The sequence below is a fragment of the Nylanderia fulva genome, unplaced genomic scaffold (assembly GCF_048542155.1).
Source record: "Nylanderia fulva isolate GAGA-0341 unplaced genomic scaffold, ASM4854215v1 Scaffold11, whole genome shotgun sequence".
NCBI classification, from domain to species: domain Eukaryota; kingdom Metazoa; phylum Arthropoda; class Insecta; order Hymenoptera; family Formicidae; genus Nylanderia; species Nylanderia fulva.
Window position 1 is genome coordinate 5,544,201 of NW_028189302.1, and position 27,005 is coordinate 5,571,205.

At 29.6% G+C, this 27,005-nt stretch overlaps 6 protein-coding genes across 8 annotated transcripts in view; 4 read left to right on the forward strand and 2 right to left on the reverse strand.

Moving 5' to 3' along the window:
- The window catches only part of LOC114936945 (FIGNL1-interacting regulator of recombination and mitosis), a 30,541-nt gene extending 24,855 nt beyond the window's left edge, over positions 1 to 5,686 (forward strand). For all 3 annotated transcript variants that reach the window (XM_029310304.2, XM_085487440.1, XM_085487436.1), the window contains exons 3-14: positions 239 to 397; positions 610 to 833; positions 1,260 to 1,414; positions 1,824 to 2,017; positions 2,236 to 2,381; positions 2,582 to 2,681; positions 2,960 to 3,131; positions 3,244 to 3,472; positions 3,766 to 4,096; positions 4,244 to 4,441; positions 4,542 to 4,949; positions 5,254 to 5,686. In XM_029310304.2, coding sequence (XP_029166137.2) covers positions 239 to 397; positions 610 to 833; positions 1,260 to 1,414; positions 1,824 to 2,017; positions 2,236 to 2,381; positions 2,582 to 2,681; positions 2,960 to 3,131; positions 3,244 to 3,472; positions 3,766 to 4,096; positions 4,244 to 4,441; positions 4,542 to 4,949; positions 5,254 to 5,457 — 2,520 coding nt within the window. In that variant the 3' untranslated portion in view covers positions 5,458 to 5,686. The remainder of the gene's footprint in view (positions 1 to 238; positions 398 to 609; positions 834 to 1,259; positions 1,415 to 1,823; positions 2,018 to 2,235; positions 2,382 to 2,581; positions 2,682 to 2,959; positions 3,132 to 3,243; positions 3,473 to 3,765; positions 4,097 to 4,243; positions 4,442 to 4,541; positions 4,950 to 5,253) is intronic.
- Positions 5,687 to 8,136: 2,450 nt separating this feature from the next.
- On the forward strand, positions 8,137 to 13,816 carry cGlr1 (cGAS-like receptor 1). The gene is given in 12 exon segments (XM_085487452.1): positions 8,137 to 8,157; positions 8,237 to 8,396; positions 8,481 to 8,651; positions 9,056 to 9,104; positions 9,107 to 9,152; positions 9,226 to 9,367; positions 9,485 to 9,625; positions 9,825 to 9,992; positions 10,459 to 10,581; positions 10,652 to 10,838; positions 10,993 to 11,091; positions 12,520 to 13,816. Coding segments are annotated over 11 exon segments (1,275 nt in total). The 5' UTR covers positions 8,137 to 8,157; positions 8,237 to 8,276; the 3' UTR covers positions 12,549 to 13,816.
- Positions 10,690 to 14,174, reverse strand: LOC114936954 (uncharacterized). Its single transcript, XM_029310314.2, has 4 exons — positions 13,842 to 14,174; positions 13,491 to 13,756; positions 13,198 to 13,364; positions 10,690 to 13,106 (listed from the first exon to the last, which is right to left on the reverse strand). Exons 2-4 carry the CDS (start codon positions 13,702 to 13,704, stop codon positions 12,504 to 12,506), a joined length of 984 nt encoding a protein of 327 aa, XP_029166147.2. The 5' UTR covers positions 13,705 to 13,756; positions 13,842 to 14,174; the 3' UTR covers positions 10,690 to 12,503.
- ida (anaphase promoting complex subunit 5 ida) lies at positions 13,890 to 17,825 on the forward strand. Its single transcript, XM_029310306.2, has 11 exons — positions 13,890 to 14,554; positions 14,659 to 14,708; positions 14,776 to 15,149; positions 15,250 to 15,403; positions 15,480 to 15,661; positions 15,776 to 15,892; positions 16,131 to 16,260; positions 16,343 to 16,645; positions 16,778 to 16,899; positions 16,991 to 17,255; positions 17,331 to 17,825. The coding sequence occupies exons 1-11, from the start codon at positions 14,383 to 14,385 to the stop codon at positions 17,700 to 17,702; spliced, it is 2,241 nt and encodes a 746-aa protein (XP_029166139.1). The 5' UTR covers positions 13,890 to 14,382; the 3' UTR covers positions 17,703 to 17,825.
- A 539-nt stretch (positions 17,826 to 18,364) lies between these two features.
- Rab21 (RAS oncogene family member Rab21) lies at positions 18,365 to 21,410 on the forward strand. Its single transcript, XM_029307466.2, has 4 exons — positions 18,365 to 18,830; positions 19,430 to 19,597; positions 19,829 to 19,947; positions 20,017 to 21,410. Exons 1-4 carry the CDS (start codon positions 18,696 to 18,698, stop codon positions 20,264 to 20,266), a joined length of 672 nt encoding a protein of 223 aa, XP_029163299.2. The 5' UTR covers positions 18,365 to 18,695; the 3' UTR covers positions 20,267 to 21,410.
- RhoGAP68F (Rho GTPase activating protein at 68F) lies at positions 20,983 to 25,834 on the reverse strand. The gene is made up of 10 exons (XM_029310310.2): positions 25,710 to 25,834; positions 25,243 to 25,350; positions 24,931 to 25,077; positions 24,355 to 24,535; positions 23,902 to 24,120; positions 23,719 to 23,817; positions 23,434 to 23,621; positions 23,125 to 23,325; positions 22,934 to 23,040; positions 20,983 to 22,849 (listed from the first exon to the last, which is right to left on the reverse strand). Exons 1-10 carry the CDS (start codon positions 25,759 to 25,761, stop codon positions 22,676 to 22,678), a joined length of 1,476 nt encoding a protein of 491 aa, XP_029166143.2. The 5' UTR covers positions 25,762 to 25,834; the 3' UTR covers positions 20,983 to 22,675.
- Positions 25,835 to 27,005: the final 1,171 nt, after the last annotated feature.

Here is a 27,005-nt window from a genome sequence, read left to right on the forward strand (position 1 = left end):
AAAAATATGTGATATAATTTGCATTTTAACAAACAATTACATTGCAAGAATTTTTATCTTTATTATCTTATTTTTCGTGATACAAAATTAATTAGTTTAATATCAGTCGATTTATTTGTATTATTTTTAATATGTGTATAATTAATTATTATATTTTTTATACGTACTTACATAATCTTCTCTCGCAAATAATATCTCATCAAGATGATTAATCCTTAATGTTTTCTCCGATCGTTACGCGTTACTGGAAAATAATTTCTCACTCGAAGATCTCTCTCTGAATTTAAGATCCTTGCTAGACACATTGGAACAATGTTTCTCGAAATGTGTAGTCGAATCGCTCGAGGAGCAAGTTTTCAAAAAAGTTTTACCGAAGGCTCAACATATCCTGTCACAGGTGATTTTATAAAATTATTATGTCATGCATATTACAATTTTGTAATACTTTGTTATATACATACATATATATATTTTTTTTTAAATTAATTGGTGTGTATATAAAATTATAGTTACAATATATCGCACGTAAAATAAATTTTTTCCATAATTTGATCTATTTATCGCTTTATGTTTAATATTGAGATATTTTCTATTTTTGTGGTACCAAAGACTGTGAAATCCATAGACGACACAATAATGAGCGATAACGTGAAAATCAATGATCTGGATGGTGTCAAACATAAACTGCACATATGTGACTGTGTGCTCGCCTTCTGTAGGAAATGTTTAGAACATGTTTTCGCACTTGAAAAAGTTCGAGCTCCTTATGTCACATCGTTATGCGACATTTTGCCCGAAATGATAAAAATTATTTTTGAACATTGCAAAGCCAGGTGTGTTTCAGTACTTAATATAATTGTTTTTAATATAATAAATAATATACTCTTAATCTCGATCTTCATATAAATTAGAATGTCCTTAAATGTCGTTGATATCTTAAATATCTTTTAATGAAGTATATGTTGTATTATTAATTTTTTTATATTATTATTTATATTTTTGTCGATATATATTATTAATTTTCTTATAATATTTATTATAATTTTATAATCTTTTTATCATTATTTGTTATTATTATTCTCTCTATTTTTCCTAGATATGTTTTCATTAATATGATCGATACTTTTATATTTTTTCTGTTATTATTAAAAAATTACTCGTATAAAGAAATAAATAATTCGAAATTTTTACGATTTTATATGACATAACTATATCGAATAGTACATAAAGTAAAGAGTACTGATGGAAAATTATTATAGCCCAAAATACGGAATATTATTGAACGGTTCGATACAAGAATTGAGGACTTTATTCAGAAGAGGAGGTGAGATCTTCAAACTATTCTTTGCCACTTTGGACGGCGTAATTGTCTTCGACACGGACGTGCAATCGGAAACGGAGCTGTTGTCGAAAGGTGAGAGCGATCCATCTATTATATCCTAATGATTCTTTAATCTGAGCATCTCTACTTTCAACCTTATCGCAAGCGCATTCATTTCTAAGGATTTTTCCAACTTAACTTAGATAACAAAAGAAGATATACAGTGATTTACAAAGATATACAGTGAAATTAAAACTGAGAGAGAGAAAGAGATCGAGTGTTTCAAAAAGTTTGAAGAATTATTTAGAAATGCGTATTATTTTATAGAGATATCGCAAATTCAATTTTGAGTTGATTTTCTTACAGCCAAAATACATGATGGAAATTTTTTCTCTTTTTTTATTATATTTTTTTTTTATTAAAGGAAACTTATTTATTAAAATTATTAACGCATTTAATTAACTTTTTGTATTATTTCGTTTTACATTATCAATTTTTTCAGTAATCGATGCGTTCAGCAAAATTGCTTCTATCTCAAACGGGATGGACACAAAGACGTTCGTTGAATTATCCGAGGCATTTGCTAAGCTGGCGTTCGTTTATCATGACAATATTAAATCAATCAAATCAAACAGCGTCGCGATGAATCTTGTACAAATGATGAAAGATGTGTCTTGTATTTTGTCCACGATCAAGGTATATTAGCATGAAACAATATGTAACATAATTTATTTTCATGCAAATCTAAACTTAATTTCGTCGTGTATGGCATTAATAATTATAATTATTTAATATAATGATATTATACATTATATATTTATTATATATATTATATTTTAGCAATATTATATGTATATTAATTATTATATTAATAATTTTATATATCGATAGCAATTAGATATATTATGATACAGGATCAGAAGGATAAGAACGCGGAACGAAATATAATGGTCGCTATGCGTTTACTGCAAATTCTCCAGAAATTAATAGCTGTTTACAATGAATGTTTCACCCATGAAGTGATGTCACATTTAGTGGAACTTATGATGCACGTGCAGAGGTGATTATTACCTTTTGTCTTATTAATTTTTTAAAGTAGAAGTTATTTTTAACTATATTACAAAGACTTTCGCTTATATAAATGTGTGTATAGCATAACATTTTACTATACAGAATTATTAAATATATTATAATATTTATAAAATAAAATACGACATTATTAAATAAATTATATAATAATTATTATATATTTCGGCACAGATATTCATGCTTAAGTTCAACAGTAGGGGATGAAAAATTAATCCCAATCAATACCATGTCTTTCTTAGATATTATCTTTAATCACGATGATTTCAAACAGGTACGTAATTAAAATTTAATTAAGAAAAAAAGATAAATCGCATTTATTTTACCATTATTAATTATTTATTATAAGCAATTCTATTACTTCGTAAAATAATAAAGTGTATGTACATAAAATAACACAAAATATGTATGTGGTAAAATAAAATATTCTGTCCTATTAGTATATATATTATATTAAGAAAAAAAGTGGCGGTCATAAAAATTAACGTTTGGCAAAATTATATAAATTGCAATTGTTTATATATATATATATATATATATATATATTTTTAGGTGTATTTCGAGTATGGAAAGCAAATAGTCTCGCATGATCAACATGTGAATTATTATTTATTGACAATCGCTATTATGAAAAAATTAAACAACTTGTCATACGAGGATTATAGCAAATGGTCTCTGGGTTCGGATTCGATCTTAGACATTGCACTGTCATATATAGAATATCGTAAGTGACAAAAACACAATTTCAAGCATTTTAAAAGTTCTAAAAATATTAAGAAAATATAAAAGAAAAACATCTGAATATTTATTTTAATATTATTAATTTTTTGTTGTAGTCGGAGAAGAAATCTGTGTCGGAGAGTTAAGATTAGGCATTCACGAGGTGGACGAACCACCACAGTTAATCAATGTCTATGAGGCAACTCTGATATCTTTTTATAATCTTGTAAATAAGATTAGATCAGAAGACTTTCACATAATTGAAACACTTCTACTAAAGTATCTATTGTGTGGTCACTTTTGGAGCTCTCTGCTAAGTTCGGAAGTTTGGTGCTTTATCGGCAGGTGAGTGATAGCGATTCTCTTATTAATATTAATAAAGTTGATGAACAAAATATTAGTCAATTAATTAATTAATTATTAGTATTAGTATTAGTCAATTAATCAATCAATTAATTAATTATATTATTCATTAATTAAAATTATAACTTTATTTATAGATTTAATTAACTTATTATTAATGTACTGTAATTGTTAATTAATTGTTTAATGTTAATTGAAATAGTTGTGATTAATAAAAATAAATAAGTCCAATTCAATTGCTTTTTCATAAATACAATTCAACTTATTTGTTTAAGGCTCGGAACTTCGCAACTGTGTGCCGATCATATCAAACATCTCATCAAAATCTCCGTCACTTTAGCAGAAAGATGTGACAGCATAGAAATGATCATGCTAGATCATATGATTATCAGTCTATTCGATCTATTGACCGCAGATATGAAATCTGCTCTTCTCAAGAATCTCGTCGAAAATCTGGATACAAATAATTACGTACCCATCTTGTATTTATTAGTAGCGAGAACTAAAGGTTTTTCGTCGGAACGATTACGGCAAAAATCGGAGGACTTGCCGAAGGCTTTTTTGGATCTGCAAGAACATCCTTCTACTCGCAATTGGAAACATCTTGTAAGATATATTAGATTTAGCAATTTTATATTGAAAAAAAATTAATGAATTTTCTGGTTAAAATAACATTTTGATTTTTTAATGTCAAAATTGATATTGCTTAGGAAACTTGCAAGCTTGAAAATCTCTATATTCATCTATTTCCAGATGCAATCCGTATCCGCAATGGTAGCAGTCGATTATAGCGATAACAAGGATATTATCGAAGTTTTAACTAAAATATGGAGTTTCATGGAAAATGTAATCATTAAATGCGAAGACAAACAATTAAACATATTAACTGATTTGTTTGTTAGTCTTCTCGACGCTACACGTCTCGAAAGTCTTCAGAATAATTTTTGTTCGGTATAAATTGTATTTTATTTTTATTTGCTTATTTATTAAGAGTAAGTATAAAATATTTTGATTGCAAAAGTATAGTGAAATATTCTATTTGATATTTCAGATTTTGAAGTCTATCGCGACTTCATGCGCCTATCTGCCTTCCCGGGGTAAAATTAAGATCTGTCATTTTCTACGACGATCTGTTGATAATCTCAATCGTAGTGAAGACCAAAGTGTCGCGTCCATCTTGATCGGATTATTCGCTCATCTACTGGAAAACGAAAACCCTTGGGTACGTCAGGAAGCCCTGGAGACTTTCGAATATATGGGACAAAGATGTTCGGAGCAACTGATCGCTAAAGTAGCGAAGGCTCTAGCTAAAATACCCAACATCAGCAACATTATGCAAGCTTACTTATCCTCAAAACCGTGCTATTCCCTGGAAGGTTTTTCAAACATACAGGACTATCTTAGATACTTGGTTGGAGCAATGCAAAACCGCAAGGAGCACACGTGCTACGAGTACAATGTAAGTACAATTAAAGATACAAGTTAAAAGATAAAAGATAATTGTTTTAAGAATCAAGTTTTTTTTAAAACTTGTACTTATGTGCACAAGCGCAAATTAACAATTTATAATATACAAGATCATTTTTTCTCAGTGATTTTTTGAAACAAATTATATTTTGATTAAGATATATTTTTTTAACAATAAATAATTTTAATTCGATAGTTTTTTTACAATTAGCTTGAAACATAATTTTGAAAAGATTAAAAATGAAACACTCTAATAAATAATAAAGAAGATAGTAATGACAATAAATAAATCCAAGGAATCTGAAAGAGAGGAGAAGATACCGAGGCTGGAAAAAGCAGAAAACTCGTGCGACGTTATGCCGATATCGATACAATTAGATGAACGAGCCGAGGAGCTATGCAAATGCTTGGCAAAGGTAATGGAAGGTCGGGCTGTTATCAGCGATACTGTTTGTAGGAAACTGATAACTATTTTAGAAAAAATTCTTCTAACAAAGTAAAATTTTGTGGAACTAATAATACATCTTTTCTATCTATTTTTTCTATTCTATACATATATAATAAAAGTTAGAATAATCTGCCGGTGATAAAGATAAGGATTGAATTATCAGAAATAGCAATAGTATTTGAAAAAAGATTATTAAATAAATAAAAGATAAATTAGAAGAAATTACTCTGTGAAATAAATAGTAAAAGAAAACAAAAAAGAATAATTTTTAACATTATTTATAAAATCATCGATTTATAACATCATTTATAAAATGTTTATTTTATTGAGAATGATAGTATAGTAATTTGAAAATATTGAAAAGTACATATTATAAAATTGTAGAATACGAAAAATAAATAAAAATCTTCTTAATCGTCAATAGATGAAGATTTGCTGTCAATACTAAAGAAATTTAATGATTCCTGCTAACAATAAGAATTAAGATCAAATAAAAATTGAAAATCTATTTATTTATTTATTTTTAATTGAAGAATTTTAAGATTTGATATTGTTTGAAAAAAATAAACCATCCAAAGTTTTAAGACTGCTTTATATTGTTTAACATATAATCTATATTTAAAAAATTATATAAACTAGAAATATGGTTTATGAAAAAGTGGTGAATTTATGAAGCAATATGTTATTCTGAGTCTTTATGAGTCTTTATGAGTCTAAATTTAGATTATAAAGAACGCCATCTAGACAAATGCTGATTCTTTCATTGATGATTCATCAGTTCACTACATGTATATAAAAGCAGCAACAATTGGCGAGACCACTGACCACAGTAGTCAGTAGCATCTGTAGTCTGATGCAATTCAAGTCTTGCAGTCTTATTTATATTTCCGAGCAGTGAATAATTAATAGAACAAATTAATTATTAATAAAGAGACATCTTTTTTCAGTGAATTAGTACTGTATAAATCGCAATTTTTGCGAATATTATAGAGATTCGCCGATCTACGCTAAGGTTTCTTGCAGTTATCGCTTGGTGAGTACAGATGCGATAAGAAAAACTGAATTCGTATCAGATGCAGAATCGCCTATAATTTTATTGTAATTTACGACAAAATAATTCATAATTAAATGAAAATAATTTTTTTGTTAACGAAATTTAATATTCTCTTTCTTTCTTATTAAATTATTCAAAATTTAACTTGTTACTAACGCGATAATTTAACATATGTAACAGATCTTTATATAAATACATACGAAACTAAATAATTTATTTTATAATTATTTTTTGTTATTAATAAATATACATGCCATTTAATTAATATATTTTTAAAATAAATTTTATCTTTTTTACATCGATATCTCTATATTTACGTCTGCAGTTTATCATAAACTTGTTTAGTTATAAAACATAACAATCAAATGATGAAAGGAATGCAGAAATTTAGTGCAAAATTGGCTAAAATTAGTTGTATATGTATATATAATTTCTGTCTATTTCACATATGTGTATTTCTGCATTCATATTTTTTAATCAGCATTTTCATATATATATTTTATTGCAAATGATAATATCTATCAACTCTTTGCGATAAAGTTATCGTTTAAAATTAGTATCACATAAATGCTAATATGAATATATACTGAGTATAAAGCTGCTTTTTAAGCCGATTAGTTTCTGGAAAGTACTATTCAAGAATGTTCCAGAAGTAGTAACAGAAGCAGGAAACTATTATGTAATACACATCTATATACGAAACATTTATGCACATTTCTCTATTATTTAGGTTGTAAGTTAGTAACAATATTACTTTATATTTTAAAAAATTATTTTTTTCCGACGGATTGTCAAATGCCGACGCAAAAAAATAAAAATACAGTTTTAAACATACATATCGTTGATTTTAAATTCCTTTATCATTACTTGATAGGAAAGGAGTCCAGTGATAAGAGCCGATCGCGAGACATCTTCCCACTTCGACTTCTCGGATTTTCGCTTCTGGTCATTAAAGAGCTATTACCACACTTATAAACAGTATAATCGACGCGTAGGATCGTTCCAATCGCTTGTGAAGGTCGTGCGGATACACCAGCATTTTCGAACGATTCGGCACAGTATGGTGCGGCGTGTTGTTAACTTGCAAATATTGATATTATGAGAGCTTTCACCAACTTTCTGAATTTTTTTATTGTCATTATTTTGTGAAGAAAATTTATAATAGTGTAAAATCAATATCAGGTAACGTCCTCGAGATCACATTTTTTTGATGGCTTACTTGTATAAGTTTAATTATAAACAATTTACTTTAATATTTTTAAAAAATTAATTTTTTTCGGAATATGTGCAAAAAAAAAGAAAATTAAAAATTTAATTTTAAACTATAATATCGTTATTTTTGTAATATTTTTTATTCATTACTTTTTAAAGTATAAGACAGGCGATAAGAGCCGATCGCGGAAGACAGTGCGTTATCCCATTCACTGTCTTCCGCGATCGGCTCTTATCTGTCATATAAAAATATAAATTTAAAGTATAAGACAGGCGATAAGAGCCGATCGCGGAAGACAGTGAATGGGATAACGCACTGTCTTCCGCGATCGGCTCTTATCGCCTGTTTTATACTTTAAATTTATATTTATATGACAGAGCCTTGTTAAACTCTTAAATTACTTTTTAATTTTTTTTAATATATTATTTATATTATGTGTATAGATATACATTTTTTATAATTAGGAAATTATCTAATTATGTATGGTAAGTCCTCATATTTAATTTTTTATGATTGTAGCTTACTTTTGTATAATTTCAACTTAATATATAATTTTTATTTAAGTTTCAGATTTTATAAGTCCACTAATTGTATATATGCAATAATGTTAGCTACAAATATTGACCGCTATCTAAATGATGATACAATATTCAAAAAAATAAATAAAAAATTTATAAGTTTGGATTTTGATGATATAAAAAAGAACAATGAGCAATTGCGTAAGGTATTGTAAAAAATTGATATTTTTTATTCAAAAAATAAATTTTATTAATTATGTTTATAGTGCATTATAAAATTTATGTTACAGGTTTTGGATAGTTTAATAGAAGCTATGAAACAAGAAAGTCCGCTCTTCAAGAAAACGTATAGAAGAATTGTCAGTGCCGGTAGTTATTATAAAAAAACTCGAGTTGGAGAGCCAGAGGAATATGACTTAAATTTTGTAATCAACTTACCCATGAAAGAGAAAGATATGAAAGTAATATTATACTTAAGAATTAGATGACGTTGAAAATATGAAAGTAATAGTATACTTAAAAATGTGATGATGTTGAAAATTACACAAATATATACGAAAATGCACGCACACACAAGTAACAAGTAGATAATATTTCTCCAATATTCAAAATAAATTTTCTCGAAACTTTTTTTTCAAAATTTATGCGAAGAAAGTTTTTTTCTAAATTTATAATTTATAGTCGGTATGTATTTTACTTGTATCTTGTACATATGTATAAATTAATATACATGAGTGATATTAATATTTTATTATTTTCTTAATTAATATATTATATTTTAATTTTTTTTAATAAAAATATAATTCTGATATGTGTATGTGCGTGTCGAATAATAATAAATATTTATTATATAATTATATTACAGTTTTGCTCAGATTGCGCAGCTTTCATTAAGATACATATGACTTGGAGAGATAAGATATGTCATTCAAAACTTTAAACTTAGAACCAAAGGCATTAAAGTATGTAAATTGGATCGTATTAAAGTACTTTTTATATGATTTAGAAAAAAGAGACATTGTTTTTTTTATTTAGAGAATTGAAATCCTTGATTGATGCTGAATCGTATCTAAATCAAGAAAAATTTCGTATTTGGATGGAAAGTATTTTAAGTAAAGTGATGGCTCATAACTCTAGTGGAAATAATACAAGTATATCGAATGATTATTGTAAATCAGTAAGTAAATTAATAACATATATGCAGTGTTCCAGTAGTTTTTAACAGTATCGTATCCGTGTCACATCGAAAACTAAACAAAAATTAATTTTTTTCCTTTGTTTCTAGATAGAAAAGATAAGAAAAGCAGGACCAGCATTTACGCTAAATATTCCTGGAGTGTTCATCAATTCGATCAAGATCGATATTGATGTGGTTCCCGTATTAACTTTTTCGACCCTTAATCCACCACCAAAATGCTCAAAAAAATTAGAAGAAGTAACAAATTAAAAATATTATATTAGTGCAAAAGATATTTGTCGTATATATCGAACAAGAATAATAATCAAATTATAATTTTAAAAAACTCAAGTTTTTTTTTTTTTTTTTTTTTTTTTTTTTATTATTATTCAAGATAATAGGTCCGCTTTATTCAATTATATAACTTTTATGCATTAAATTATTGTTTAAATTGCAGTGTTACCCGGGTTCTAGATATTGGTCCGTAGTTCCTAAACCTTTGAACAATAGTAAAAACAATTTCACTGACAAACGAGATCGTTATTGGCGATTATGTTTTTATGAGTTTGAAAAAGATATACTTGCTAAGAACGGACGAATCAAGCCTATAATACGCCATTTAAAGGTATAATATATCGATATATCATAATAAATATAAAATAATAAATATCCATTTATAATCCATTAATATCCAAATAATAAATATCCATTTATTTTTAATAGATAATTTTTTTCTTAATATATATATGTATATATGAAATTTATGTAATATATGTAAGTCTAAATTATTTTTTTATTACACACAAATTTGCTTTAATTTTTTAAATAATTTTATTAAATGCTCTATTTATATAATTAATAATATTATCAAGATTTAATTTTTATTTTATTAAGTCTGTACTATTAAAAACTTTTTAAACTTTTTAAAAGATTTTTAAAACTCTAAAACTCCCTTTAGCTTCTATAAAGAAAAATATAACAAATTCTAGTTTTTATAAATTAATTTATTTAAAAATATTCTTTTTTTGTATTTTTGCAGTTAGTATTTCAGATTAATTTATTTTGTGTAATTATCAATTGCATTTTTTTAGAAACTCAGAAATACACAAAAATGGGAAGTTATCGCGAGTTATTATATCGAAACATTATGTATGAACGAATTGGAGACTTTTCAGAATTTGAACAAAGTATCAAATACTCGTTTATTCTTCACGGTAATGTATTGTTAAAATTCAAAATCTTCCCTTTATTAAATTAGTTAATAAAACAATGATACATTTGTAGATGTTACAAAAGCTTCACGAAGCTTTTTGTAAGGGCAGTATAAAATACTTTTGGGACGAAGATCATAATTTGTTGGAGCATATTGGATGGCAGGAAATGAAGAAGATGGAAAGACAAATAAATCATATTATAAAAGAAATCGAGAAAAAGATTGCAAATGATAAATATGCAATAGCAGAATGGGTTTGTAAGTATTTATCTTTTTCACAAAATATATAAATATGCAGGGCCATATATACAAAAAATTGGTTACTTTTGTTATTTATTTACTAAAATATAAATATTAATGTTATAGTAATATATTAGCAATATTATAGTTTTGTTCTAATTTTATATTGCAGTAAATGAAGATGAATTAGATGCCTTGATGAATGATCTTGAGACTTCTGCTCAACCATCTAATCAATCAAGTGATTTATCAGAATCAACACCCGAATCTAGTAAGTATGGCATATATATTATATATATATATATATATATATATATATAATTGTCTTATTTTTAATTAATTTTTTTCATTTAAAATAATTTTTCTGATTAAATCACATTGCGCCGATAGCGCATAACATTAATTCTATTTTTATATTTTTTCCGCGAAAAGAATTTTGTCCAATTATAATTCTTTAGCTCATTTGGAAATAACTATTTTATAATTTTTATTTGCATGCATTCCCAAGAAATGACATTAAAAATATACAATCTTATAAATATCAATTTTATTCAGTCTTAGTTCAAAATATAGTATATCTTTCTTAAAACATTCGGCATCAAATTAATTTCATAAAAATAAAAACAAATTTATCTATATGAATATAAACAAAGTATCTAAAGGAATGGATTTTGTTCATATTTATTATAGCCGATAAGAAAATAATTCATGGTTTTATTAGTAATTAAAATATTTTTAAAAAGTACAATATACGTAAAATTAATTAAAATAAAGCAATTAAAAAAATACTCTCCATTTAACATTTACTTTAAAGATAGATATAGCAATTAAAAAACAAGCTTTATATAGCTCAATTTTTATAACAACTACATTTTCATAAAACAGTCATTTTTCTTTTTTTTTCTTTTTATATTAAAAAAAAAAGTATAGCATGCAGATGCCAAATTATTATTTATAAAAAAATTAATTCTCTAATATTTTGCAACGTCAAGTTAGGAACGCAATTTTTATGCTGTACTTAACTGTACGTTACTTTTAGATTTGAGTGTGACCAAAATTCATTTAATTCATTTTTCTTATCTATAATAAAAAAAAAGATAAAGCCCACACATTTTTTTTAAATAATAAAAGGCTTTTTCCTTTTTTTGTCAGTATCAAAGAAGAATAAATTAAAATTAAAATTTAATATAAATGAGTAAACAAACGAAAGAACTATTAATATTAAGTAATTTAGTATGCATTGTTCAAATAAACTATTATCATATATAAAGTGCAATTATCTATTAATAAAATGTAAATAATTTCACGCACTTTATGATAATTATATGTAATTTACATATATATAATTATGTATGTAAATTACATATGTAATTCACATATATGTAATTTACATATATACAAAATTGAAATCATATGAAAAGGAAATAAGTCATCTTTTATTATCACAAATAGCCCCATTGAAGTTAATATTTTAAGTGTTATGAGATACTCTTTTGGATACTTATGGATACTCTTGTACTTAATAATACAATGTAGTTTCGAGACATTATTTCTAATTTCATATACTAGCCTTGCATCTTAATTACAACAATCACATGTACTCCTTTAATGCTGTCTTATTTTGTATGATTTTTTACTCATTTGTACCATTTTCATTGTCTACAATAACAATTAATAACGTTTCTATGTTCTTTTATAGCAAACCAATGGAGCTGCGTGATTGTCTGACCATTCGAAGAAGAAGTCAACAATATTGGTGACGCAGCGTATCATAGCAAGACAGTCAGCCTCGGCCGAATGCTCGTGAGAGAAATTTGAACCGAACATATATTCGTAAATATCATTGAGTTTTAAACTGATTGGTCTTACACGTCCGAAATCTAATTTTTTCTTTGGATTTTTTTTAAATGGACGTTCTACAAAAACGCCTTTATTTTGCCTAATTATTTGAGACTCTGGTGTTGTCTCATTAGCTTTTTGTCTAAAATTCTTCGACGATTCAACATCGATGTCATTGTTGTACTCTTCATTTATATCGTAGTTTTTATTGTTTTTATCTTTGATACACTCATCATAATGAGCTGTCGTTTGCAAACGAGATGCCGTTGCAGTAGCAATTTCAACTTTTTGCTCTGTCGTGATTATATCTATATCTAATATGGAAAGCGAATTATTGTATTCATCGGTTAAACAATCTTGGACTAGCTTTGCTTCTGAGTCTCTTTTGTTGAAGAAATCTTGAAACATCTTCCACGTATCAATGCAGAGGATTTTGTCGTTGAGAGGCTTTAATGAGAAAAAATTGATTGTTATTGAATAAGTAAAAGAATAGACAGCTGGTCACCTTAAAAATCAATTTTATATATATTATATATACCTTATTTATGCGTTCGAGTTCCTGCAAGAATATCGGATAATCGAATCTGTTACCATTATGTGCTACAAAACAAATTGGTGGTGTGAGACGCTGTAGGAAGCACATTATTGATTCATAAACTTCACACTCAAAAGGCTGCAGTAGCAACATGTCATCATTATATAGTTCTACAAATATAAGATTTTATTATATATTATTATATTATTATATATATTATATATATTATTATTACTGTATCAAGGAATTTTAGAATTTTCTTCAATTTTATTAATTTATATATTAATCAAACTTACTTGTCATGTGTTGCACATTTGGTGGTATGACTTTTTGGGGATTAATTGGAAGGACTAATTTATGTAAAACTCGCGGTAAAGATGTTTTGTTACTATTGTATATAGACTCTCTTGCAACACCAATTAACGCAATTTCAGTGATTCTTGGTATGCTATTTCCATTAATCAGACCAGTCGTTTCTAAATCGAAGAATATAAACGTTTGAATCCTCATTCTTTTATATATTGACTTGCAGGACTCTCCTTTCTTTTCTTCTCCGCACTATCTACAATAATAACACGCTTATTGTAATTTCAATTCTAATAAAAATACTGTAGCAGTATAACTTTTCAAAACTTTGTTTTACGTACCGAGAAGCGTCGAATAAACTTTTATCAAAATCTTGATAATACGATAAAATATAATTTTGAAATAATAATATGAATATGATAAAAATATACAATTGTATCATTTAAATATCTCATTTACAAGTCATTTATAGAAATATTATGCAGTCAAATTTCCATGCAATATTATAACGTTGTAAGATCTTTATTCTGGCTAAAACTTCTGTACATTTCATATTTTATTTTGATTTTCTTCTCAACATTAAAAACGATGCACTTTTGTTTTTAAAAGCAGAAACTAACCATTCGGAATATAACTCAACCTAACTTGCCACTCCCAATGATTCATTATCAAGTGACTATCTATGAGAGGAATGATTGGTCGACTTCCCGCGTCTGCGCAAATTTCAAATTCATATCGTGAACAGACCTTAATGTTGTGTTAGCAAAATGTAGACTGCAAGAGGTTATACGGCAAATTATCTTTATTATTATATAAATAGAAATGAAAATAAAGAGTTTGTAATAAATTTCACATTTGTAATAAATTCCATAAAAAGAAAAGATGTCGATAAACGATAGTCGTCTGCATACAGTGAATGACATATTCAATAGAATGTCCAAGGATTTCGTGACTGTGGATGGCAACGTGAAGAAGATTCAAAGAGAGAATCTGACATCGTATAAAGTAGCAACTGTCATTTTAATTAAAGTTTATTGTAATGAACCTACAAAAGGTATAATCTTATTCTTATCGTAATTATATCGTATTATATTAAATGTACTTTTATTCGCGTTTTAACAAATATGTTGATGAACTTAATTTGATAATATTTTGCAGCAATCGTGGAGAGACGCGATTTTTGTTTAGCGTCATTGAAATTAATTCAGGTAATAAATTTATTGTACAAATTGTGACGAATAAAAATTCTATATTTTATATCATGTCTGTTTTTAGTCAGCGGATATGGAATTGAGCACTCTATTGGACATGTTGTACGAATCAGAATATGCTTTGCATCGGTTTGCTGATCAGTTGGAAGTGGAATTGGATGTCTTGGATGAGAAAGGGGTAGATGGGTTATTGGATCTGTTTGATAGCCTTCGTCGATTGATGGAACCCAAAGATCATTCGCTCTCTTTACCCGCATTGAACAGGAATTCTGTTCTTGGCCTGTACGTTCGTAGGATGCTTATATTTTTTGAGAAATTGGCCTTTGATCAAGTAGTCACCCTCTACAATGATCTAAAAAAATATATTGGGAGAAAAGTCAATAATCCAGAAAACTCTGATATCTCTGTAATTTCTAAGAAAGAGTTTGGTTCACAAAAGTAAGTGTATACAAGCAAAATTATAATATATAAAGTATATTAAATTGTACAAGCTGTGCCAGCTATTTTGTGAATAAACTGCTGTTTTTTTTTACAATAGAGCAAAAACGACTTGGGGTGGAAGACAGGCAGAATTACTTCTAGCACAGCAAGCTCATGCATTACAGACCGATGAGTATAAAGCTCTGCCACCGATGGAGCTGCATAGTCTTGTTCAAGATCTTTTAAAATCTACTCCTTATAATGCAGATGCAGTGAGTGTAACGTTTATATAAAATAAAGCATTCTTGTATTTAAATTAATATAATTAAAAATTATTCTTTGTTTTAGCATTATTTGAGTTACTTAAATTGCATTCGTGTAAGCGATTTTTGTGGAGCAGTAGACAGTCTGTATCATTGTTTTGATAGACTGGCACCTTTAGAGAGCCAATCTACAGCTGAGGATCGAGCTCGTACATTTCGATACGCGGCGCTCAACTTAGCCGTTTTACACGCTCAATTCAAGCACAAGTAATTAATTTATATTTTCAAGAGTCTAACTTTATATCTTAACGAAGGAAATATGGTTTTTTTTATCATTTATTTTATATATAATATTGTTACAATCGCGGCTTTTTTGGAAAGGGAAATAGCGCAGTATGCTTTAAAGGAAGCTATTAAATTAGCTCAGGAAGCTCAGGACAATGTGTGCTTGCAGCTCGCGCATTCCTGGATGTCCTATTTGACCAGTGAAGAAAATAAGTAAGCTAAAAATGAGAAATTACTTTTTTTACATATTTTATATTTTTAACATTTTTGTTTAATTTTTATTTTTAAATTTTTGTTTTAATTAATTTTTAGTTTTTGTTTAATCTGTTATTAATAAGCGAATGATTTAAAAAAAATTAATAGAAAATGGATGTTGATCAAGATTTTTTGAGTGTTACAGATAGATTTTTATTTACTTTTTATATGTAATACACATCTTTCTATTATTTAGAGGACCTCTCATAGAACGTTCGGTCGGCAAAGCGAGTTTGCTTGGAATTACACATACGACAGGTTTAAGCCTCATTTCGCACGCGCATAATTATGCTCTGGAGGCCAAGAGTCCCCCACAAATATTCGATGTGTGTAATCAGTCGAGAATAATTTATATTCCCGATATGCACACAGATTTATATTATATTAGGTAATGAATTTATATTGCAGATATTGATGAAATCGGACATGTTAAATTGTCAGCATTCAATGTCCGACTTAATGTCCATTACTTTTGCGGAGAAATCCGCATTGTGGGCGTATTATGGTAAAATGGAAATGAGCTCTCTTTGCGCCCAACTGCTGCTTCTCCACAACACGGGTGATAAGAAACAGCACATGTTCAACGGACCATCCACGTGCCAGGCAATTGTCACTGTCGCCAATATGTTGATCGAATTCGGCGAATATATTCTCGCGGATGTTGTACTGCTTCATGCCAAGAAGAGATTTCCCAACAATCCTTGCAACGAAGTACGTTTTTTAATAGATAAGATATATCATAAAAAGCTTTTTAAGCAATTGAAGAAGAAAGGTTTTTTCTTCATTGCAATTTGTTAATTAATTTATTAATTAATTTATTATTAATAGTTTATTTCATTTCAGATATGGATGCTGAGCGAACAATTGCATATATTTACGCAATTGATGAGGCAAGAGAAATGGAGTGAGGCGGAGGCAATAGCCAAAAGTATTTTCAATTTAGATAAATTTGAATGTAATCTTAAGTATGTAAAAAACATTTATATTTTTATAAACGCACGTTTTTTTAATTTTGCATTCATATAAAATTATATCGTTTTCTAATCATTTCCACAGGTTGGCGGAAGTTTGCTTGGCGAAAGGCGATTTCGAAAAAGGGCTCGAGTACGTCAACATGGAACATGAAGATGCGACTCCGTTGTATACAATACGCGCAACACTTCTCTCCAGCCAGATCATGTGCGCTTCGTCGACCCCAGACAATAGGACAGTGATTGCTACTAATTGCATGATGCGTCTTTGTTTTGCCTTGGAATTAGCCACACGAAATCATCTGTCATATTACAAAGCGCTTGTCAAGATGCATCTCGCTAACGTACAAGTAAGCTTTCTCTATTAAGAATTGGATGAAGAGTTAAATTAATAGAATTGAATTCGAATTTGTTTGTAATTCCAGTTGTTGATGGGCTTGCCTACGTCGGTCTTGAATCTGGTCGAGGACGCTATCCCCACAATCCTAGGTCATGGTGGCTGTTACGATCAAGGCAAAGCCTTCATGTTGTACGGCAAATGTTTGATATCTTCGGCGCCGGAGAATCCCTTCGAGATGCGGAAGGAGGTGATCTTAACTGGATTAAAGACTCTGTCGAAGGCGCAAGCACTCTTTACCAAGGTCAACGCTATTGCGAAGGTCAAGAGCACTTTGCAACTGCAAGCTGTGTTTTACAATGAAATCGATCTTCAGCTTGAACGTAATCAGTGCGCCTTTGAATTTCGCCAACTGGACGAACAATACCTAATAGCTCCTAGCAATCCGTTTTTGTATTAAAATTTATAAGAGGTTGATTTTTTTTACATAAAAATATGGAAAAAATAGAAAAACGGAGAGATTCTTTGCGAAAAGAAAACTTCCCTTTCTCTTTTTTTTTATTATTCCATTTTTCGCAATTCACATTCTCTATGTGTACTTATTTACTACTTATTCATTATGTTGATTATAATATATTAATTAATATATTATAATTTATAATATATAATATAATTTTATACATATATATATATATATATTATATTATTATTATATATTATATAATATATAATATAAATAATAATAATATATATATTAATTAATAAATTATCAATTTATTATTATACTTTATATTATATATTTATATTATTTATTATTAATGAAAATATGATTAGCGAAAGAAAGAGTTGAATTATGCGTGTATATGATTGCGCGCGCAACGAAATACCATCGTTCTGCGCATGCGTTATTAGATTATGAATGAAGAAAGGAAAATCAAGTACCTAAGATTTATTCAATTTTAATTATTTGAGATTAAAGATTTTGATGTTCCGATGAAATATCTTTTATATGCAAATCTCACTATTCCATCTGTCATTTTCGGAAAAGCGAAATTAATGTCTCGTATATATATATATACATATATACTTATGTGTATGCGTACGACTCAAGAAAGAGAGAGAGAGCCAGTTAGATTACGAAGCTACGAAAAATGCGCCGATTGTAGCGCGTAATGGCATGGAGCGGAACAGCTGATTCCTTAGGGTTAGCGCAGCGGACACTTAAATACACTCGTCGTCGTCGTCGTCGTCGTTGTTCCACCGTGTCCGGTCGCAAACGGGATCTCGTTCACGACGTTCACCACCATCCATAGAGAGGTTTAATAAGTGCGAAGAATCCCCGGCTCTCGAGTCTACAGGACTTTGACAGATAACGATATACCGCGGATTAACACGCTCGGCGTAATTTCCCTTTCCGAAGGCCGAACCTTAGTTGTCTGATCCCCCGGGGATTATGGCCAGTCCGGTCGTCGGCACCGGATACAACTTTAAAGTGGTTCTCCTAGGCGAGGGATGTGTCGGCAAGACCTCGGTCGCCCTTCGATACGTCGAGGACAAGTTCAATGACAAGCATATCACTACGTTGCAGGTGAATCGCGTATTTCTATCTTGATCGCAAGATCAGATCTTTTCTTTCTGTTAGTTTTCTCGGTTCTACTGATATACATAATTTTTGCATTAATATACATATACAATGAATATTTTTTTCCACTATATAAGTTTATATGTGGGTTTTTTTGGTAATATCTCTTCCTTTTTAAAATATAAAAGCAGAATGAACTTGTGAAATTTCTTTCTGCAGAATTCACAAGTCTTCTAAATGGATATTACATGATAACATATACATATATATAATGAATATTCTTTTAGAGTCTATTATATAAGTTTATATATGGGGTTTTTCTAATATCTCTCTTTTTAAAATATAAAATTAGAATGAATTTGTGAAATTTCTTTCTGCAACATTCATAAGTCTTCTAAATTCATATTATTACATAAATATGTAAAGAGAAGCCATATAGATATGTGTATACTAAAAATTAAAATCTAATTTGTGTGCAATAGGCTTTTAAGCTGATTAAAAAAAACTTCTGTATAATTTCTTAAAAGTCGACTTTTTATTTATTAATTGATTGTAAAGTTTGTATCGATTAAAAATGTGTTGACAATTTGTTGGTACTGTTTCAGGCATCATTTTTGAATAAGAAATTGAATATCAATGGAAAAAGAGTGAACCTGGCAATATGGGATACAGCGGGACAAGAGAAGTTTCATGCATTAGGACCAATTTATTACAGAATGTCCAATGGTGCCATCCTTGTTTATGATATTACGGACGAAGACACTTTTCAAAAAGTATGGACTTAAAATTCAATCAAAGTCATAGATTATGATTCAAATAATATAATAATCTAATAAGAAAATGATAACTATATTAATATATTATAGATCAAATTTAATCATGTTATCAGTGTTCTGCTCTTCAAATTTATCATATTATATAAAACATTATCTATTATCATGTACAGTTAAAAAATACTTTGTATTAAAAAACATATAAATACTTACCATTTCTTTTATTGCTAGGTAAAAAACTGGGTGAAAGAACTCAAGAAGATGCTAGGTAGCGAAATTTGCTTAGTGATAGCAGGTAATAAAGTGGACCTGGAGAAGGATAGAAATGTTGCCATAGACGAAGCAGAAGAGTAAGTTGGACCGTGTTTCTTTCTTCGTTATGAATAATGAACGAATATGAAACAAATTTTCTTTTTCAGATATGCCAAACAGGTGGGAGCTATGCATTTTCACACGTCAGCCAAGTTAAATCAGAACATCGAAGAGATGTTCTTAGACCTGACACGACGTATGATGGAACGCGCGGACGAGGCCGAGCAAAAATCTACTCTTACAAGGACCAATAGCACACGTCGCAATGTTGTAATGGTCGAGGACGAAAGCGAGCAGACGCAACCGAGTAGAAGTTCTTGCTGTGGTGGCAGTGGCAGCGGCAGCGGCCTTTCGTAGATCTTCGAAAGAAGATTTTACATTCAACTTCAGACAAGGTCTAATTTCGAATAATCCACGAGTTATATATACGGGACGAAGCATTTCAACAAGTCGTGACAGATTAGTATCTCAACAAAAGTAAATTCTCTGTGATAATAATTTGTCACATTATACAAATGTTTCATTTTTTTGTATGCTTGTGTATGCATTATGTATGTGTGAATGCGTGTGTATGTCGATATATATATTTGCGAGAAATATCTGTATATATATTCATGAATTGCCACAATTGCTAATTGGCTAAACTTTAGCTAATTTCTCGACAAAAGCTTTAGATTGATGTGTGTGCGGCTGTATTGTGAATCGAGGACATTTTGAAGGAAGACTAGATAAAATATTTTTTTTCAGCTTTTATCCAAAATAATATTTTAGGGTTTAATGTACATATTAAATATCGATAATTTTATACATTATATTAATTTGGATCATTTGTCAAGTAACACTGCAATACATTTATTTTGAAATTATATAAATTAGCAATACAATAGAATTGTTGAGTGTAAAGTTTAAATTATTGTTACTGTAAGTTATTTTATGAACATAAAAATGGTAAGTTGTATTAACGTTATGGAAAAAATATCTCATTTAACATTATACCATGATCCCATCATGCTCCAAAAGTACACAGTTTGGATTTTAGTGAATATTGCATATAAAAAGTGAAACTGTACATCTACAAATTAACATGCTTTATTACATGCTCTTTTATTGATAACAACGAGGAATGTAATCGAGTCACATCAGTTCTATACAGGTCTGGGTTAGTCTTCGATGATAGAGAGCAGAGAATTTAGGCTCCATCAGCCCATACTTTTATCCCAGTTACCCATAATGGCAGGACTATTTAAAGGGATATACAAATTTGCGGTGCGCTCCGCGAAAATTACTAAATCTCTTATCTCTTTACATCTAAACAATGGACAAAATTGAGACAAAAATTAGTTTTAAAAACATTAAACTATACACACAACATTTATTACACGCCACACAAGCTTTCTCTTTTTCACTCTCTTTCTCTCATTTTTTTTGTAGTTTTTGTTTTTGTAAAAATGTTCGAGCGACTATCAAGTCAGGCGAATTATTTTTTTCCTCAAGATTATAATTCGAAAAAAATTATCATAAGATCACTAGAATTTATACACAATGACTGAGTTACCACAACAGCCATGCTAATCACTTTTTATCGTGTTCACACTTGCTTTTTAATATTATGTTAACTTTAAACAGTATAAATTATTTTACTTATTGTTATAATTGCTATAAAAAATGTCATGAAAGAATGAGAATGGTTTAAAGTAGAAAATACAATCTTTATAATACTATCTAATACTACTAGAATGTTTTGTTACTTATATAAAGTAAATGTTCATTTACATTGTTTAAAGTTAACACAATGTCTTTCTATATTACATATATAAATCTTCCTGTATTACACAGATATATCTCTTTTAAGAGAGTTAAATATAATATTATATATACTACATTTGTTAGACCACAATTTATTTTATGTGACTGAATAATCAATTTTTCCAATATATACAAATGCGAAAAATGCCAAATATTAAAAAGATTCATTACTTATATGTAGTATTCATTTCTTCTATTTTAAACAAAGAATATACCAAAACTTTTTTTCATGAAACTTTTCATTGAAGATGAATAACAGAAGCTGGTTGCAGATATGTACATATTTATCAGAATAAGAAATTAAATCGATTTATAATTTAGATTTTTTAAATAAAATAAGAGAAACATTAAAATAAAAGAAACTTGATAAAGCTTGAAAGATTATTTAGATTAAAGAAATAATAATAATAAGTTATCTTAATATAACATTAGCTTATTATCTAAAAATTTTATTTATATAATTATATAATGTATATAATTATATAATTTAAAAGATTAATTAAAGCAAAAGTCGAGACAAAAAAATCGCGATAAAATCATGATCTCGTGATTATCTCAGTGGCATCCAGCTGAATATTTTTGTTTCATCCTTGAATATATTATTTTCTATGCTTTTTTAAATTAGACTAAACGCTATATGTTTTTAGATAATCTTACATATTATATTCATTGCGTGACGTTCTCATGTATCTTTGGTATTTGGTCGTAATTTCTCTCTAGATATACACACGTAAATTGCATCCATTCGAACGTTCAATCCTCTCGTCCGAAAACATTATTGTACCTACTTGTATTAAAAAATCTTGTGCAAAATTGCGTGTAAACGAACATTAAGTGTTTTTTCCTGTATTCTCTTATCTCACGTCGGATATAAAAATATTTCAATAAAACGAAAGTGCGGACGTTATACGCGTGATAATGTGAACAACCGAATGCGTGACAATTAGGCCCTCGGCGTTTTTAGATAATGAAAATCTTATCTTGATAAGTAAATAAAAAGTCTACGAATTGATTTATGAATCCTATCGCGGTGAGGGACATTCCACATGACGGTGGTGCTCTAACTAGATTCGGTCCAAATACAACCGCCAGATTACTAGAAGTCATCTTGTTCAAGTCACATCGATCCATGACCTACATTATAAAAGTAAAAAGATATAAGTAAGAATTTTTATCTTTTTTTTTTCAGGAAATCGCGATTGTATATTAGCTACGTACCCTCGATAAGAATTGTACAACGTATTTAAGAACTTGATAGTTGTCTTCAGGTAGTTTTTCCAATATTAATATTTTAACTTTACGTGGACGTTCGTCTTTTGATAACGCTACAACACAAATTCAAAGGATGCTTTATCTCGTTAAATAAATAATTATTTTGAAAAAAAAGATAAGGAAAACATGATGCTTACTTTGAAATTGCGTGATTTCATCATACAGTTCATAAGTCATAAGAGGTTCGTCCAACTCACGAAGAAAAGTCTTGAGTAGAACCGCGGCAATGTGCGGATCTCCTTGGAAATCGACGGGTAAACCTTGATTGCAACGATTCTGAAGTTCCTTGATCACCGCCACATTGGCCGATCTTCTGAATATACCTTCCGTTTCCAGTGCTAAAACGACGATGAAACGATTATTGTTTCAATCTCCAAAGAAAAGAATAGTTTTCTATTAAATCTATTTATATTATAATAATTTTTTATCATATCTAGATAGCGTACCATCTGGTGTATCGAGAAATTCCACGCACTGCCTCAGGATAGGTGGTATCGGATCACCGTTATTATTTTCCTTTATAAACTGCAAACTAGCACCGAATTGAGTTGTGCCAACTGGTGTAGCTACCGCACTTTGTGGCGGACTTGCTGGCAAATATTTCTTATTCTTTATTAACAGTTGATTATTGTGTCTGAAAAAATCATGTAAATTGAATTATGCAAGTTGCGAATCAACATAAATTTTATCAAGATTTCAACACATGGTTTTAGCATAATTAAATTACATACTCTATCACTTGAGGAGGTATAATTAGTTGATCCAACTTAATATAGTGTGCTAAATCCTCCAGATAATTAACATACATCATTTTTCGTCCAAATTTGACACTGCAAAAATATAATTCGTCTATTCATATACAGTATATAATAATTCAAAGAAGTATTTAACATAGAAAAGAAAAAATTGCATACCTAATAGCCGGTTTAAATATTTGCCACACAAACCTAATAAAGTTTGTGGGATGTACTAGATAAAGGGCTTTGAGATTTTTTTTATATTTTCTGTCAAACGCTTTATACGCTTGCCAAAGCCAGGATAAAGGTGGCTTATTTTTTGATGTAAGGCCATAATGAAAATAAACGAGACTATAATCTTGCTCCACAAATGTATCTAAAGTATGTGTAAGATACCTGCAAAAAATAAAATGTCTATTGTTATAAAATCTATTTTATTAATAATAAAAGAGAAGAAAAGACATGATAATCGAAACAGTGAACAAGTATGTTGCAACAATTTATAAAAACAATACTGCAGAATGACACAAAAATCTTTAAAAACACTTACAGACAATTATAAATCATTATTCGCGTGTCGAATAAATGTCTCGCGTGTTATTTTATAATGTATGCATATCGCAGACTCACCTAAGAAGTTTAGCATGATTGAAGACCTCTTTCCCTATAGGAGGTAATTTGCAGGCTGACACAACAATTATTTTGCGACCGGCACTGTCATCTCCAACTACTTCCACAATACCGTGTTTGGATATGTCGAAATAATCCTCTTCGTCGGCGAGCTCTCTGTCCAAAGCAGCAAGATCTTCCGCTGTTCATAAATAGAGAGATTATTTGTAATAGAAAGTTTTAGAATCGATGCACATTTCAGGCATATTCGTAATAAATTTGTTGTCAACTAAAAACACCATTGAACAAAAATAATTCGAGCCCTCTAGGAATAATTTTGTCTCATCAAAGAAATGTATGTCCCATAGACAATATTCCATTATCCTGCTTCATAGGGCTCGAATGTAACGCTTGTACATTATGTTATTATATGCAAAATGGATTAAAAAAGCGTAACAATTGTTACTTTTCCTTTGTCATCCTTACACCATGCAATATAAAACAAGCTGTACAATGTTCTACACATAATTCACCTGCTATGCCCTGAGAATGCCATGACATTTAGTGGCTATTAACAGAAGGTAAAAGGTCACACACCAGATTCGATAACTGGAGCATCTACCAAAGCTTCCTCAAAGTTTTCCTCAATCGTCCCATCGCTTACTGGGCTTTCCAAATAATCCATCCCTCCAGTACCAACGGTGCTGTTCACCAAATCCAATTTGTCTTCTAGAAGGCGTGTAGCTGTAACAACAAAGTTTACTTTGTGTAAAAGAAATGCAATAGTGGCTGTATCATATAAATTAATCCCTCGTATAATTATAAGAAAATTTTGAAACCAATAGTAGCAGATATACAAATTATAAAAAAATAAAACTCATATATCTTAAGACAAATTAGATGTCTTACCATTGTTTGAAGTAGTTTGCAATTCCGTATCATCAAATTCCAGATTGGGCTCATAATCGTGATAATCTGACAGACTAGGGTAAGGATCTTCACAGTCATTACCTATCCCTGTTACATACAGATGCACACAAAGGTAAATAAAGAAGAAATAATAAGAAAAAATGAACAAATCGACGATATTTTATACAATTTCTGCAATGTCTTGGAAAATGACCGATCGATCTCGTACTACATTTACCAAGAAAACTCGGCCACTTGCACTAGTAGCAAATAATTTACAGCTTTTCGCCTGCTAAATATCACGATTCGATTCTTAATTCTAAAAGGGAACGTTACAACGCATTGATCGTAAAATAAGCGAAAATAATACATACGATTCTAGCCAAATAATAATAATCTGCGTCGCGGAGAGATGACGTTCGTTTGACACAAATAACGTCAACAATCGCGACCACCAAACGCTTTACCTGTCAGCGTCCGTGACGGGCTTAGTGGCGTCGGCTGATAATCCGCTTCCATTTCTCGATCCGGTGTTGATACGTGCGAAATGATGCGGTCCGGTATCGGCGCGTCCCTTTTCCTTTCCTCTACAAGCAATTCGAAATTTTCCCGAGCGACGACATTATCTCTTCCTCGCGACGTGTGGCAGAACGACGCGCGCTACGGATCACGTCACGCTTTCATTTGTCGCTGTTGCTGCGCTGCGGTGTGCGATATTGCAGATATCGATACTCTGTTTTGAATCTAGAGTACGTATCGATATATTGATGTATCGATTAGTCGCGGGAATCTTATCGATAGTCGAATTACTGTACACAACGTACATAAATATTTATTCTGTTTCGACAGAAGATCGTCGAACATTTCTTCTTACATTTTTATATAAAAGAGAAGGTTGTATTTAATAATATGTAAATATAAAAGAGTCAAATTTAAAAAATATGTGATTTAATATCACAAGAAATTTTTAAGAAAATATTTTGACAGATTAAAATTTGACAGGTCAAAATTTGACAGGTCAAAATTTGACAGATCAAAATTTGAAACGGTCAAAAACCTACTACGTAAAATTTATATAAATGTTTCCTATAGATTTTTTCTTATACGCGTAAAGACGATCTCAATTTTAATCGATCCACATACGAAAATATAACACGATCGATAAGCGATGCAAGCGCGTCATCATCCTCCGCGAACATGCATTCAACTGCACTTATTTTAGTCCAGAGTATCGCCCGAAGATGAGCGAATCGGCTCGCAAACGTCAGCATCGCGCTTTACGCTGTTTGTTACTGCTTTGTGAGATATCTCTGTGATCGGTTATCCTATGTAGCGTAAATACATATATATATATATATATATATATATATATATCGTATGATTGCTTCCCCGCGAGAGCAGCCAGAGACGATTTTGTCCTTGCAGGAACGAGAGCGATGACGTTTAGCGAAGCAGAAGTCCCCCGCGTTCAGTGAAGACGAAGGAGAGGAAGATTATATATTTTGATTTATTGTCGCGATTAAACTGACAGGTGAATGAATTGTCCGATCTTGCGACAGACGTGAGACGCATCATGGCGTGCACCAGCGAAAACATTACTTGCGGTGGCTTTGTATTCTTTAACAATTTTGACTCGGCCAACCTGGCTAAAGTGGAACAAGTGAGAGTACCAGAAAACTCGGATAAAGGTAACGAAATTTATTCAATTTCACGTTTTAGCGATCCAAATTGATTTTAGATGCATATGTGTCAGTGTAAACGCA